The sequence below is a fragment of the Odocoileus virginianus genome, chromosome 27 (assembly GCF_023699985.2).
Source record: "Odocoileus virginianus isolate 20LAN1187 ecotype Illinois chromosome 27, Ovbor_1.2, whole genome shotgun sequence".
In the NCBI taxonomy this organism is placed as follows: Eukaryota; Metazoa; Chordata; class Mammalia; order Artiodactyla; family Cervidae; genus Odocoileus; species Odocoileus virginianus.
The window spans coordinates 30724894-30739239 of NC_069700.1; the positions used below are offsets into that span (position 1 = coordinate 30724894).

The 14346-nt window shown below is 40.9% G+C and overlaps 1 protein-coding gene across 1 annotated transcript in view; it reads right to left on the minus strand.

Moving 5' to 3' along the window:
• Positions 1 to 14346, minus strand: part of DNAH8 (dynein axonemal heavy chain 8) — a 341076-nt gene that overhangs the window by 11514 nt on the left and 315216 nt on the right. Inside the window, exons 90-92 of the mRNA XM_070456508.1 lie at positions 11971 to 12127; positions 7780 to 7932; positions 7507 to 7696 (exon numbers count right to left, since the gene is read on the minus strand). Of these exons, the coding sequence (XP_070312609.1) occupies positions 7507 to 7696; positions 7780 to 7932; positions 11971 to 12127 (500 nt within the window). The remainder of the gene's footprint in view (positions 1 to 7506; positions 7697 to 7779; positions 7933 to 11970; positions 12128 to 14346) is intronic.

The window sequence follows — 14346 nt, forward strand, 5'->3', positions numbered from 1 at the left end:
GAGTCCACCTGCCAACACAGAGGGCACAGGTTTGGTCCCTGGTCCAGGAAGAGTCCACGGGCTGCGGGCAACTAAAGCCCACGGACCACAACGACTGAAGCCTGTGTGCTGCAACGCCTGAAGCCTGAGCGCCTACAGCCCATGCTCTGCAACGAGAGAGGCCACCTGCAATGAGAAGCCTGTGCACCCCAATGAAGAGTAGCCCCCACTCACCAAGACTAAGAAAACCCGCACGCAGCAACGAAGACCCAGCACAACCAGAAATAAACGGTTATTTTTTTTTAAAAAAGAACAAATACACAGGCAAGAGGTTATAGGAACAAAAGATAACAGGACAAAAATTGTCCATCTCCTTGCTCCAGTAGACTCCTTTCTAACTGAAAATCTTGATTTGTAGTAGTGAATACTAAATTGCTGCTGATATCTGCTACAACAGACCTGGTCCGGCTTGTCAGGACACTAAAGAACAAAGCAGAAAAGCTAGAGCAGTTCGGCATCCAAATGGCATCACGCTCCAGACTGAGTTCAACATTGGGAAAATAATGACAGGGCAGGGTTCAGTCTCACACAGAGGGGTGAGACCCAGACAGCATGTCCCAGCCTCAGCCTCCCTTTTGTTTGCAGCACCTGTGAGTCACACCACACTGAATGGCAAAACGAGGCTATCAATTAAAAGGTTCTGGAAGGCAGGCAATTCCCTCGGCTTGAAGTCAAGCACATGTCCGCTCATAATCTCTGAGTTTAAACACATCCCTACCTATGACACAGACACACACAAATCAGAATCTAAGTCATGTGTACATGATGCTCTGAAAAGGTACCCTTGTGGGAACAAGAGCCCACATAATCCTTCGAGAATGCTGAGCAGCACAGTCTTAAATGATATGTGTGCGTGTGTGCGCCAGTTACTGCTGGGAAGCCCCACTGGAGCACAAAGGTTCTCCTGAGCCTGAGTAATCCACTGGGAGGCCGTTCCATGCAATGCCCAAAGCTGGGCCTTTGAACAAATGTCACAGGGTCATGGGCACAGAGAGCTTGACCACTTTAATAATCAAATCTAACTGCCACCTGACTGAGCTCATCAGTTGCTACAGAAATGATTGTGAAGGGGGCTGAACACACAAGATTAGTTCCAGGGTGGCTGACTGACAGCCTCTTCAATAGGACAAAATATCAGACCACTACATGAAGACAAAACAGTGCTACAAACAGGGTGAGCTCAGAAGCAGACTGGGGCGGGGGAGGGAGGAAGCAAATGAGGCCCATCACCTGTCCCTGCAGCATCACTTAGGCCCAAGGGGCGCTCACCAGGGGCATGATGGGAAGCACACATCAGACAGTATCAGATGTCAGGTAACATTACAAGAACACAAAACAAATGTTCATAGGTGAAAGAAACATTTTCAAGTATTCTACAACCTAGGTGATTTTGACTACATATATTTCTGAAAAAACTATGGCATCTTAGCAAATGACATTGTGTTTTACTTAAACCGTGGTTTCTTTAAACAATTTACTTAGAGACTTCCCTGGCAGTCCAGTGGCTAAGACTTCGCCGTTCAATGCGGGGTGTGTGTGTTTGATCCCTGGTCCAGGAGTTATGATCTCACATGCCTTGCAACCAAAAAGCCAATACATGAAATGGAAGAAATATTGTAACAAATTCAATAAAGACTTTCAAAATGTTCCACATCCAAAGAAAAATCTTAAAAAAAAATAGCCATTGAAAAATAATTTACTTAAATCTTTTGGGCCAAAAAATTATTTCAAGGAAGGGAACTGGGTTAGATGATATAAAACCCAGGAGTTACACCATGTCAAGAAATCAATCACTGAGGTCAGATTGTGACCAGAGAAGCTTCCACCTGGAGAGGTCTTTATCTGCTTGCACACTGCCTGTGAACATGCATGGGGTTGCTGTAACCTCTCTGATTCGGCCAGGTAAGATGCAACTGAAAGTGATTTGTCTCCCATGTCAAGAAAAGGCAAAGAAAGCAGAGAAGTGATTGGTAGGTAGGGAAATCTGACTTCCACTCTTCTGTGCTACAAACAGAAAGCAAGGGTGTGTAAAGGTAGAATGTTCGAATAAGTGCAAGACTTTCACCTTGCTTATAGTTTCCTTTGTTGTACAAAAGCTTTTAAGTTTCATTAGGTCCCATTTGTCTATTTTTGCTTTTGTTTCTAAAATTCTGGGATGTGGGTCATAGAGGATCCTACTGTGATTTATGTCAGAGAGTGTTTTGCCTATGTTCTCCTCTAGGAGTTTTATAGTTTCTGGTCTTACATTTAGATCTTTAATCCATTTTGAGTTTATTTTTGTGTATGGTGTTAGAAAGTGTTCTAGTTTCATTCTTTTACAGGTGGTTGACCAGTTTTCCCAGCACCACTTGTTAAAGAGGTTGTCTTTTTTCCATTGTATATCCTTGCCTCCTTTGTCGAAGATAAGGTGACCATAGGTTCGTGGACTTGTCTCTGGGCTTTCTATTCTGTTCCATTGATCTATATTTCTGTCTTTGTGCCAGTACCATACTGTCTTGATGATTGTGGCTTTGTAGTATAGTCTGAAGTCAGGCAGGTTGATTCCTCCAGTTCAATTCTTCTTTCTCAAGGTTACTTTGGCTATTCGAGGTTTCTTGTATTTCCATACAAATTGTGAAATTATTTGTTCTAGTTCTGTGAAAAATACCATTGGTAGTTTGATAGGGATTGCATTGAATCTATAGATTGCTTTGGGTAGTATAGCCATTTTGACAATATTGATTCTTCCAATCCATGAACACGGTATGTTTCTCCATCTGTTTGTGTCCTCTTTGATTTCTTTCTTCAGTGTTTTATAGTTTTCTATGTAGAGGTCTTTTGTTTCTTTAGGTAGATACACTCCTAAGTATTTTAGTCTTTTTGTTGCAATGGTGAATGGTATTGTTTCCTTAATTTCTCTTTCTGTTTTCTCATTGTTAGTGTATAGGAATGCAAGAGATTTCTGTGCATTAATTTTATATCCTGCAACTTTACTGTATTCATTGATTAGCTCTAGTAATTTTCTGGTAGAGTCTTTAGGGTTTTCTGTGTAGAGGATCATGTCATCTGCAAACAGAGAGAGTTTCACTTCTTCTTTTCCTATCTGGATTCCTTTTACTTCTTTTTCTGCCCTGATTGCTGTGGCCAACACTTCCAAAACTATGTTGAACAGTAGTGGTGAGAGTGGGCACCCTTGTCTTGTTCCTGATTTCAGGGGCAATGCTTTCAATTTTTCACCATTGAGGGTGATGCTTGCTGTGGGTTTGTCATATATAGCTTTTATTATGTTGAGGTATGTTCCTTCTATTCCTGCTTTCTGGAGGGTTTTTATCATAAATGGATGTTGAATTTTGTCAAAGGCTTTTTCTGCATCTATTGAGATAATCATATGGTTTTTATCTTTCAATTTGTTAATGTGGTGTATTACATTGATTGATTTGCAGATATTAAAGAATCCTTGCATTCCTGGGATAAAGCCCACTTGGTCATGGTGTATGATTTTTTTAATATGTTGTTGGATTCTGTTTGCTAGAATTTTGTTAAGGATTTTTACATCTATGTTCATCGGTGATATTGGCCTGTAGTTTTCTTTTTTTGTGGCATCTTTGTCTGGTTTTGGAATTAGGGTGATGGTGGCCTCATAGAATGAGTTTGGAGAGGAAACTATAAGCAAGGTGAAAAGACAGCCCTCAGATTGGGAGAAAATAATAGCAAATGAAGCAACAGACAAAGGATTAATCTCAAAAATATACAAGCAACTCCTCCAGCTCAACTCCAGAAAAATAAATGACCCAATCAAAAAATGGGCCAAAGAACTAAACAGACATTTCTCCAAGGAAGACATACAGATTGGCAAAAAAACACATGAAAAGATGCTCAACATCACTCATTATCAGAGAAATGCAAATCAAAACCACAATGAGGTACCATTACACGCCAGTCAGGATGGCTGCTATCCAAAAGTCTACAAGCAATAAATGCTGGAGAGGGTGTGGAGAAAAGGGAACCCTCTTACACTGTTGGTGGGAATGCAAATTAGTACAGCCACTATGGAAAACAGTGTGGAGATTTCTTAAAAAGCTGGAAATAGAACTGCCATATGACCCAGCAATCCCACTTCTCGGCATACACACCGAGGAAACCAGATCTGAAAGAGACACGTGCACCCCAATGTTCATTGCAGCACTGTTTATAATAGCCAGGACATGGAAGCAACCTAGATGCCCATCAGCAGACGAATGGATGAGGAAGCTGTGGTACATATACACCATGGAATATTACTCAGCCATTAAAAAGAATTCATTTGAATCAGTTCTAATGAGATGGATGAAACTGGAGCCTATTATACAGAGCGAAGTAAGCCAGAAAGATAAAGACCATTATAGCATACTAACACATATATATGGAATTTAGAAAGATGGTAATGATAACCCTATATGCAAAACAGAAAAAGAGACTCAGATGTATAGAACAGACTTGTGGACTCTGGGAGAAGGCGAGGGTGGGATGTTTCAAGAGAACAGCATCGAAACATGTATATTATCTAGGGTGAAACAGATCACCAACTCAGGTTGGGTGCATGAGAAAAGTGCTCGGGCCTGGTGCACTGGGAAGACCCAGAGGGATCGGGTGGAGAAGGAGGTGGGAGGGGGGACCAGTATGGGGAATACATGTAAATCCATGGCTAATTCATTTCAAAGTATGACAAAAACCACTGCAATGATGTAAAGTAATTAGCCTCCAACTAATAAAAATAAATGGAAAAAAAAAATTAAAAAAAAAAAAAGACTTTCAGAGACATGGAGAGCCATGAGAGGAGGAATCCAAGTTCAGTTTAAAAACAGAAATGAAGAAAAAAAAATAGAAAGGATCAGTGTTATTAACAAGGCAAATAAGGAAACTGGTTCGTATTTATATTTCTTTAAATGTTGCTCTGGTTTGTAATACTTCTTAATAAATAGTAACAAATATTAGTTTATATTAATACGTCACTATTGAAAGTCACATTTCTAATGGAAAAAAGCAATTGCTCAAAGAGACTGTGCTGTGATATACGACTTATCCATCTATGTCCGTGGAAAGCCGTGGATAAATCAACCCCACTCCCTTGGCTTCTAAATGTTAAAAATAGACTCAACGATCACACCTTTTTTTTTTTTCCTAATCACTGAAGTCTGCCAGCACAGCTGCCCGCCTGGAAGCCCCTCCTGCACAGGCTCCCTGCCCATCCTCCCAGGTGGACCCTCTCCTAAGGTTCCCGGTCTTGTGCTTGGCCTTCAGCCTCAGCCGCTGCCACTTCCTACTCTCTCAAAGGCCCCCATTTCATCACTCCAGCAGATCTGCCGCCTCCTCTGCACCTGGTCAAGGTCTCAGGCTGTCTCCCTTGGACCTGTAAGAGTCTCCTTGCTGTGGACGTCCTTCTTTCAGTCTACACTCTACCTTTGCCTCATTTTTGGTGACTTCCTGTTGCCTTTATGATGCAGCCCAAACTCCCCCGGAAGACCTCACACCCCAGCCTCACCCCCCGACGCCCCTGCTCCTGCCTCCTGAGCTCAGGCCACGCTGGTCTTCTCTCCCTGGACATGCCTTGTCTCTGCTCAGGTCTCCATCCGGGATGCTCTTATCTCCAGCCTCTGCCTCTGCGAACTCCACTCACTGGTCCCGGGTGCAGCTCTTCTCAAGCCCGGCCTCAGGGGAAGGTACCTCTCTGTACTCTGCGCCTTTGAGGCACAGAGGCTCTCACTCGGATGGAGCATTTACCACATTCTGTTAAAGCTGCTCATGTTTCTGTCCTACCGACCAGATTATGGACTCCTTTGGGGCAGGAATTGGGTCTCAAATCTCTCTCTATTGAAAGCACCTAGCGGATGGGCTGGCAAATGAAAGATGGTTGAACAATCCTAATCAAGTTAAATGTTATTTCTTCAAGCTCCCAAGCTGGGAATCACCTGGTGACAGCTTACTCAAATTGAGGGCTGGTATGGAGGAAAGAGACTCACAAGTAGACACAAGAATCTAAGAACCATAGTAAAATTTCTTTCCTCCCAAAATTCAATGGGAATCCTGGGAGAAAAACAGATAAGTGAAATCTTGGGGCTGTTCTTCACAAATCTAAAGTCTATCGACATAATAATGTGCCATGTATTGAGTTGGCCAAAAAGTTCTTTTGGGTTTTTTCATAAGATGGTACAGAAAAACCCGAATAAACTTTTTGGCCAACCCAATATAATTTGCTAAGTTCCTAAAAACCACCATGATCAATGTTTTAAATTTAGAAAATGTTAAGGCACTTGAAAATTCATGAACTGAGTGAATGCATGTACACAGAGGACAAATAAATGTCGACTATTTATTAAGTATCATTTATACAAAGAAAAATGCACAACTCATAAGTATAAAGCTTGATAAATTTTCACCAAGGGAATGTAGCCCTGTAACCAATATCCAGATCAAGAAGTAGAACATTCCCAGACCCCTTGAACCCCCTTGTGCTCTTTGGCAATCACTGCCCTTTCCCACAAGGGTAACCACTATTCTGACTTTTAAACCTTGGATCTATTTTACTTATTTTGGTTCCTTGCATAAATGGAATCATACAATATACATACATCACAAAGAGTATGGTATACATACATTATAATGTGTCCTGTTTGACTTCCTTCATTTAATATTATTTTATGAGATTCAACCATACTGCTGAGAGTAACGATGTGAGTGTCTGTGAATTTGCTTACAGAGTAATGATAGTACATCCTAAATTTGTAAGTGTGAATACTTCTTAAACTGTATTACTAACGGGCCTATAAAGTGCTGAACTGTAAGGAACCCAGTGTCTCTTCATTCTTGCCAAGAGTTACTTGAAAAACTATCCATGTCATAGTAAGAAAAAAAATTGTTGCATTTCTGAACTTTTATGAACTATATGAGATCTAGTCTGAAACTTATTAAGTAAATATTTCTATAATGAAGGAATATATGCAGCAGGATCACAAAGCATTTTCTCAGGGGAGGGGGAGAAAAAACCCAGCAAGCAGGGACAGACTCTGGAAGTTCACTGAATAAAACTTTTGCCACACAGTCATTTTTAAAATCAGTCTAATTTTCTGAGCCTTAGGAACATTTTCCTTTGCATATTTCTGGTGCTTCATTTTTGTCACTTTCATAAGCATTTAAAAACTAATGTTTGAACAAAAACCTTTTCAGTATTTCACATTGTTCTAACCACAGACTTGCTTGCTTAAGTGGGTGAGAAGAAAAATGGAATTTTGCCCCCATATTGTGGGAGTAATATGGCAGACAGAACTTCAGACTGAATTCGTAAAACAAATATAGAAGGTCCATCTGTTGGTCTACACCTTTGAAAGCATGATTCCAGCATGCAGCAAGCTGTACATCTATACTGCTCTGTGTAACATACATTTATCACACAGTGCTACTACATAACCACTCACGACTTCCAAGTTATCCTACAGTCCTATGAACACCTACCTTGGGGATTGAAGAAACCAGTCATCCAGAACACATTGGGCCTCCCTTCAAATATCCAGGTGGAAAACTGAGCATTTCTTTCCAAAAGTTCAGTAAACCAGAAACCCAGTGTGGATGAGTCCCAGGACACTCTCTTCCAGATCTGGGGTATGCGGGCGTCATACATGTTGTCCAGAGCATCTCTCAAGTTCTGGAAAAAAGACAGAGTTAAAATCTGAGAATAAGAAAATTCAGCAAAAGAGGGAAATGGCTGCTGAGATGGTCACAGCTCACCTCACTCATAATGATCGTGCCTTCAATGGCCAATTTTAGATCACTCAGGCTACTGCGAAGTATTGAAATGACTTTTTGCATTCTGTCAATTTCTTGTCTGAGAAATATGTTCATTGAATTAAGATGCCCCATCTTCATCAAACGAGCTTTCACCTAACACAAAGCATACAATAATGGAGATGAAAAAAAATTATCTGCCCCTTCTTTTCCAAGGATCCCTCCTTTCCTTAGTCTCTTTTTCCTCTGGATGTATCTCTACAAGCCCAAATGAACTCTAAAATATCTCTTGCAGAACCAAATTCGCCATTAAATTTCCCATTTTCTGGGCTTAAAAAACTACTGTTCAACGAAAATGATTTTTATTTCCTACTGATCATACTTAGTTGATAATTGGAAAAGTACTTTAAAAAGCTGAAACAAAATTTTACTTTTTTCCCCCTTTCAAATGATTAAGTACTAAAGTGTCAGTTAAATATTCTTTTGCAATTTAACCTTTGTAAGAGTACAGTCTGGAATACTTTTTCTCATAGTGCTTGTAGAATCATTATTAGAAATGTCACAGAAAGTGAATACAGCCAAAATCTTTACAGAACAGTTACCAATAAATATGATTGGCTGCAGTATCCTGTTGTTGCTCTGGCTAGGGTGACTAAAGAGAGCCTTTCATAATCTAATCAATGAAAATATTTGATTTTTGTGGGAGGGCCATAAAGCACCTGTCATTTTTTCCTTCTGGTATATAATTTATTGGCCATTTTGAAGAGATCGATATAAAAGCATCTGGTCACAGGAACAATAAAATATAACAATTATTGGGAAATAGGCCAATACATATACACATTTCAATTTAGTGACATATGCCTCAGAAAAGACTGACTATGAATACTGGCAAGAATTCTTGAGAGATCTGAACTTTCTGCTGGCCACAATCAAAGAAATGCCAGAACAGGAGGGGTGAGGACAGATACATGGAGTAGGAGGGACACTGGGAATGAGGCACCCACCCACAGAGTCACCAGAAAGCCAGGAAACTGCAGCACTCTCAGAGGCCCACTGCCTCGTCTTGAGTCATGGGGGACTAGAGACAGATGGGCTCCAGGCTCACCTGGACCGCCCTCCCTCCTCATGCTATAGAACAGGTGTTCTGGCAAGGTGCCCACGTTACCTACTCAGCAATGGCCATCTCTGATTAACTGCAGCTGGGCCACTTCTAGTGTGTGAGGGACAAGAGGGGAACAGTGATGTGAAACTGAACACCTGGATGGGGCTACCTGCACAGGTTGAGCAAGTGACCTTGAAATCCTAGTTAAATATGCCAGCGTGCACGCTCAGTTGCTCAGTTGTGTCCAACTCTCTGTGACCCCATGGACTATAGCCCACCAGGATCCTCTGTCCATGGGACTTTCCAGGCAAGAAAACTGTAGGGGGTTGCCATTTTCTCCTCCAGGGGATCTTCCTGATCCAGGGATCAAACCTGAGTCTCCTGGGTCTACTGCATTGGCAGGCAGATTCTTTACCACTGAGCCACCTGGGAAGCCCCCTAAACGTGCCCGTGGAGGTCTCTAACCCAGTCTGACAAACCAACCCTTCAGGTAGTCACCTAAATTCCCGGTTCCAGAACTTACAGTTTTGCAGGCTCCATTGGTCTGTTCTCATCTTGAGCCCTTCAGCCTCCAGTGGCTAAATAGCCTATATATCATCCTGCTTAGATCATGACTACGTTATGGAAATTAACATTTTAAGGAAAATGGAGATTATGGAAACACTTTTGCAACCAACACAAGTGAGAAATCAAGTTGGCTTCACTATGAAATCAATAGCCCAGGTAGCTTTGATATGGTAACAGCCCCAGCAAATCACCTTGCCCGACACTTAGGGTTTTAAAAGAGAGACTTCTCTTACAACAGACACGTGCTTAATGTGTCTTAAAACTTAGATTCTAGAAAATCTAAAATCAGAACTGATTTTACTTTCAGTATCATTATTGTTTCAGCTTAAAATTGTCTTTTTATTAATAAGTAAAATATTTGCTGTAGTCTTACATAGCATTTTTATGTTTCTGAAACCAGTTAGTCTTCTCTTCAGTAATATGTTTTTAAGTCAATACTGTCATTATGTTTCAATTAACTAAATGGACCTTACAGCCATATTTTTAAGAACACATCTCTTCTGTAAAAGGACACTAAAAAGTAAGTAATCCTGGAAGAGGAGGCTGCTTTAGATGTCTCTTAGTACAAACTCCCTCCCATCTAATAATACATTTAGGGACACTCCTCCCACTCAGAATCTGCTGGGTTGATGACAGAACAGAGATTTTGGTGAAAGAGTCCTGACTAACCCCAAGCAGCTCAAATTATCCCAAGGTCTTGAAACTCTCCTCTGGTAATACAAACCTGCAGTCTAGTCATAGAGAATGCATTTTATCTCACTTTCACATGCCAGCTTTTAAAAATCTTTGAAGACAGGTGTTATGCCTCATCTGTCCTCTGATCGTTTAAATGGACCACACAAAGTATGGACTCATAATACTTATCCACTTAAAAACATTTTTCTCTCCTGACTAGAAACATCTCTATGTGAAGTCATTGATATCAGTATCTTAGCCAAATTCTTGGTACCCACCTACACATTAGAAGCAAAAATTGTTTTAAGAAGGAAGAAAATGTTTTTTTATTGCTGGGGGCACTGACTGCAGGTGGGAGGACTGTAGCCCAGGCAACCACATCTCCCAGACTTGGGGATGCAGGACAGGGGAGACACAGGACCAGAGAAATACCTCCATGAGGGCATCAGCCTCTCACTTTTTAGTTGAAAAGCTAAAATTGCCTTAGCCCAGTCTTGGACTCAAGTGAAGCTCACCATCAGTAGTGAGGGATGGAGACTGAGAACAGGAAAGAGGAGGCCCTGGATGGCCTGACTATCTTCTTGCTTGAAGAAGGAGAATGTCTTGCAGGACTTTCAGACTGCCCAGAAATTTTACCACAATTAAAGATTTATTAACATCAGCACTTCTCAAAGTGTGGTCTGGGACCCCTAAGGCTCCTGAGCTCCTTTTAGGAGGTCCATGAAGTTGATTTTTTTTCATAGCAATTCTAACACATCATTTGACTTTTTACTCGCCTTCGCTGAGGCGTGTCTAAAGGCTGCATGACTTGTGGTGTCACAGCAGACGGGATGTACCAGCAGATACCAGGGTCCAGCTGTCTTCTAGTAAACCAGACATTAAAGAGGTGTACAAAACCCTCACTTTCTCTTCGAATGGTTATGTTTTGGAAAATACACTTATTTTTTAAATATAAATGTTATGCTACCATGTGATGGGTTTATTAATGTTATTTCACAATAAATTAATATTTTTTTAATTTTAGTTTACATTTAGAGTATATTAAATATCAGTCATTATGATCTATACATGGGCTTCCCCAATGGCTCAAGCACTAAAGAATCCTCCTGCAATGCAGGAGACACGGGTTTGATCCCTGGGTTGGGAAGATCCCCTGGAGAAGGAAATGGCAACCCACTCCAGTATTATTGCCTGGAGAATTCGTGAACAGAAGAACCTGACGGGCCACAGTCCTTGGGGTCACAAAGAGTCAGACATGACTGAGCACTCATACACATAATCCACAAAAGTAAGAGCTATTTGGGGTCCTTGATCATTCTGTAAAGCAGTCTTGAGATTAAAAAAAAATTTTGAGAAAAACCGATGTTGATTAACAAGCAAACATCTGGGAAGTTCAAGAAGTAGAAAATTATTGCCATCCAAACTGGAGAGTGAATTCATGTAAATGGCTTGCTTTCCTATTATCTGGCTGAAAGGACAGGGAGAATGAAATATATGGAGAGCAAGAGAGAGAAGCAAGGGCTAAATTTAAATAATGGGACAAAGAAGGCTTGGGTAAGACAGACAGGGAGAGTCTCAATCCAGAAGGTTAAAAAACCCAAAGACAGAGGAATCCGAAGATGGGCAAAGGGTGCAGAAGAGGCAATTGAGAAAGAAAATGAAATAGAAAAGAAAAGTACAGATTGTAATTTTGCAAGAGGCTTGAGCAAGGGTAAGCAAGAGAAAACCAAAAAGTAAAAAAGCATTGAGCAGGGAGAGGAAGCAACTGAAATGTACGGTCCGAGGACTATGCTCAGCCTTGTGGAACCCAATGTCAGCCCTGCGCGCCTGGGGAAAGGAGAGCTCACCTCGTGGGGAATGTAATCAGGAGGCAGCTTGCTCAGCATGTCTTCAGATAACCTGTAAACAATGGCTTCCCGGGTCTCTCCCACGCCGCCTCCACTCTCTTTGGGCTGAATGTTGGTAATTGTTTCAAGCACAGCAGAAGCGGTGTTACTCTGGTAACTGACAAAAAGAACTGAACTGTTCAGAATGCAGCAGGAAAAAGCACCTTCAGAGATAATTATCAACGCTAAAATGAAATGGTGAATCACTTAACTCAAATCCAGCCCAAAAAAAGGAAAAAAAAAAAAAGAAGAAATTTTACCATTGATCTATGGAAATGAAAAAACTTGAGATCCACTCTACTTCCTCCTATTAGGACATCAAGAACACAGAAATGAAAATTTTTCATCTTCAGGGAAAAAGATTCCATGAATGCCTTTAATAAGCCAAAGCAGTGCCAGCCAGCCTTGCTTGTGATAACCTAAACCCTTCAAACTGAACAAGGAGCCCACCTCCTTTTATTCTCCCCTGTTTATGGACAGGTCCTAAGCATCCTCCATTATACGGCAATTTTTTAGCATGAAGAGCACTGCTCATAATTCTTCTCTGAATTATAAATTATTAAATTTCTTGGGTCTTTTCTGTTTTGTCTTCTCACTTTTCCACTTGTTTTGTGATTCCCAAAGTGATGTATAGGCAGCACTTGTCTAAATGCAACTACTTATCCTTAAAATTCATATATTCAATAAAGATTTACTGTGTACCCGGCCATTGAGTTAAGTATTAGGAGATGGTGGTGAACAGTTCTTTTTCTCCAGGAGAGAAGGGCGACATCAGTCAATACGATTGTAACAAGTGCTGTGCAGAAAAAGAACAGGATGGTTTAAGATCATATAGCTTCTCTCTCTCTCCTTCTCACTCTCTAGCTCCTTTTGGGGGGACTGACCAGATGCTCTGAGGTGCACAAACTTAGTTTTTGTCCCAAGGTTGCTGAGTCGACCAGCAGTCTAAACACACAGATATGGTGTGTATGTGTATGTATGTATAGCAATTTACATCAAAAGATCAGGGAAGTTCTCTCTTAAAAATGTCACATAGGGAATTCCCTGATGGTTCAGTGGTTAAGAATCCACCTTGCAATGCTGGGGACGTGGGTTTGATCCCTGGTTGGGAACTAAGATCCCACATACGGCTGGGCTGCTAAGTCCATGAATGTCACAACGACTGAGCCCACGCACTCTGGAGCCTGTACGACACAACCAGAGAGATGTCCTTGTCCTGTAATGAAGAGCCTGCCTCACTGAAGGATCTAAGACCCACTGCAGCCAAAAATGAACAAATATATATATATATTTAAAATGTAAAATTGCCTTATTTTAAAAAAGGTCACATGTAAGTTGAGACCTGAAGAATAAGTAGGTCAGCCAGACAAAATAGGGTGGAAGTAGGAGGCAAGAGAGGACATTCAGATAAGAGGTAAGGCCTGGAGGTGAGAAGGACTTCCTTGCATTTGAATAACAGAGACAAGACCAGTGAGACTGGAGCTGGAAGGAGAGGTAAGGATGGATATAAGGCAAGGACCGGACCATGCATGGTCATGTGGGCTGTTTGAAGAATCTGACATTATCCTAAAGGCAACAGGCAACCACAGAAGACTTCCTCAGCAGGGGTGTGGCAGGACCAGATTTAAATTTTTCTGTCTCTCTTGAACTCCTAATTTACCACCTATAAACGTCTCACAACTAAACTGTTTTGAGTTACTGTTTTGTTTTGCTTGTAAATTTTGTCTCACGTCCAGATGCAAACCACATTTACATTTCCTTACAAAAGATGTTAGAGGCAAATTTAAAAGGAATCCAACAAATGCTTAAGATTAGTGATTTATTTTTCTGTTATATTTCCTTAAATAAATCTTTGTAATATGGCTATATGTATAAAAATTTTTAATGTGCATATCTTTTAACCCATCAAATCTACATATAAGAATTAATCCTCAACAGAGAACCAGACATTTTAATTTCTGACAGTATAGTGCAACTCTTTTCCTGAACAACTCCAATGAAAATAGCTAAAAATTCTGGATAAGACATGAAAAACATTACTGAACTGGCAAGAAACTAAGAAATCCTCAGGATCAAACGAAATATAGAATGAAAGCTGGAATCAAGAAAGATAAGCCAAATTTTACCCTGGGGGCATCAACTAAACCCTGGTGTTCTCAAGTGTCTGTTGGGATGGTGCAATGAGAAAGGACGTAAGCCCTATGCCCAAGGAAGAAAGCCTAAGAGGAAACTCCTACATAAATTTGGGACTTCACAGGGCTAATCACTCAGTATTAGGGTTAACTAGAAATAACCTGCCTATCAGAAGGGGATGGTAGGTAAATGGTCTAGCTTAGT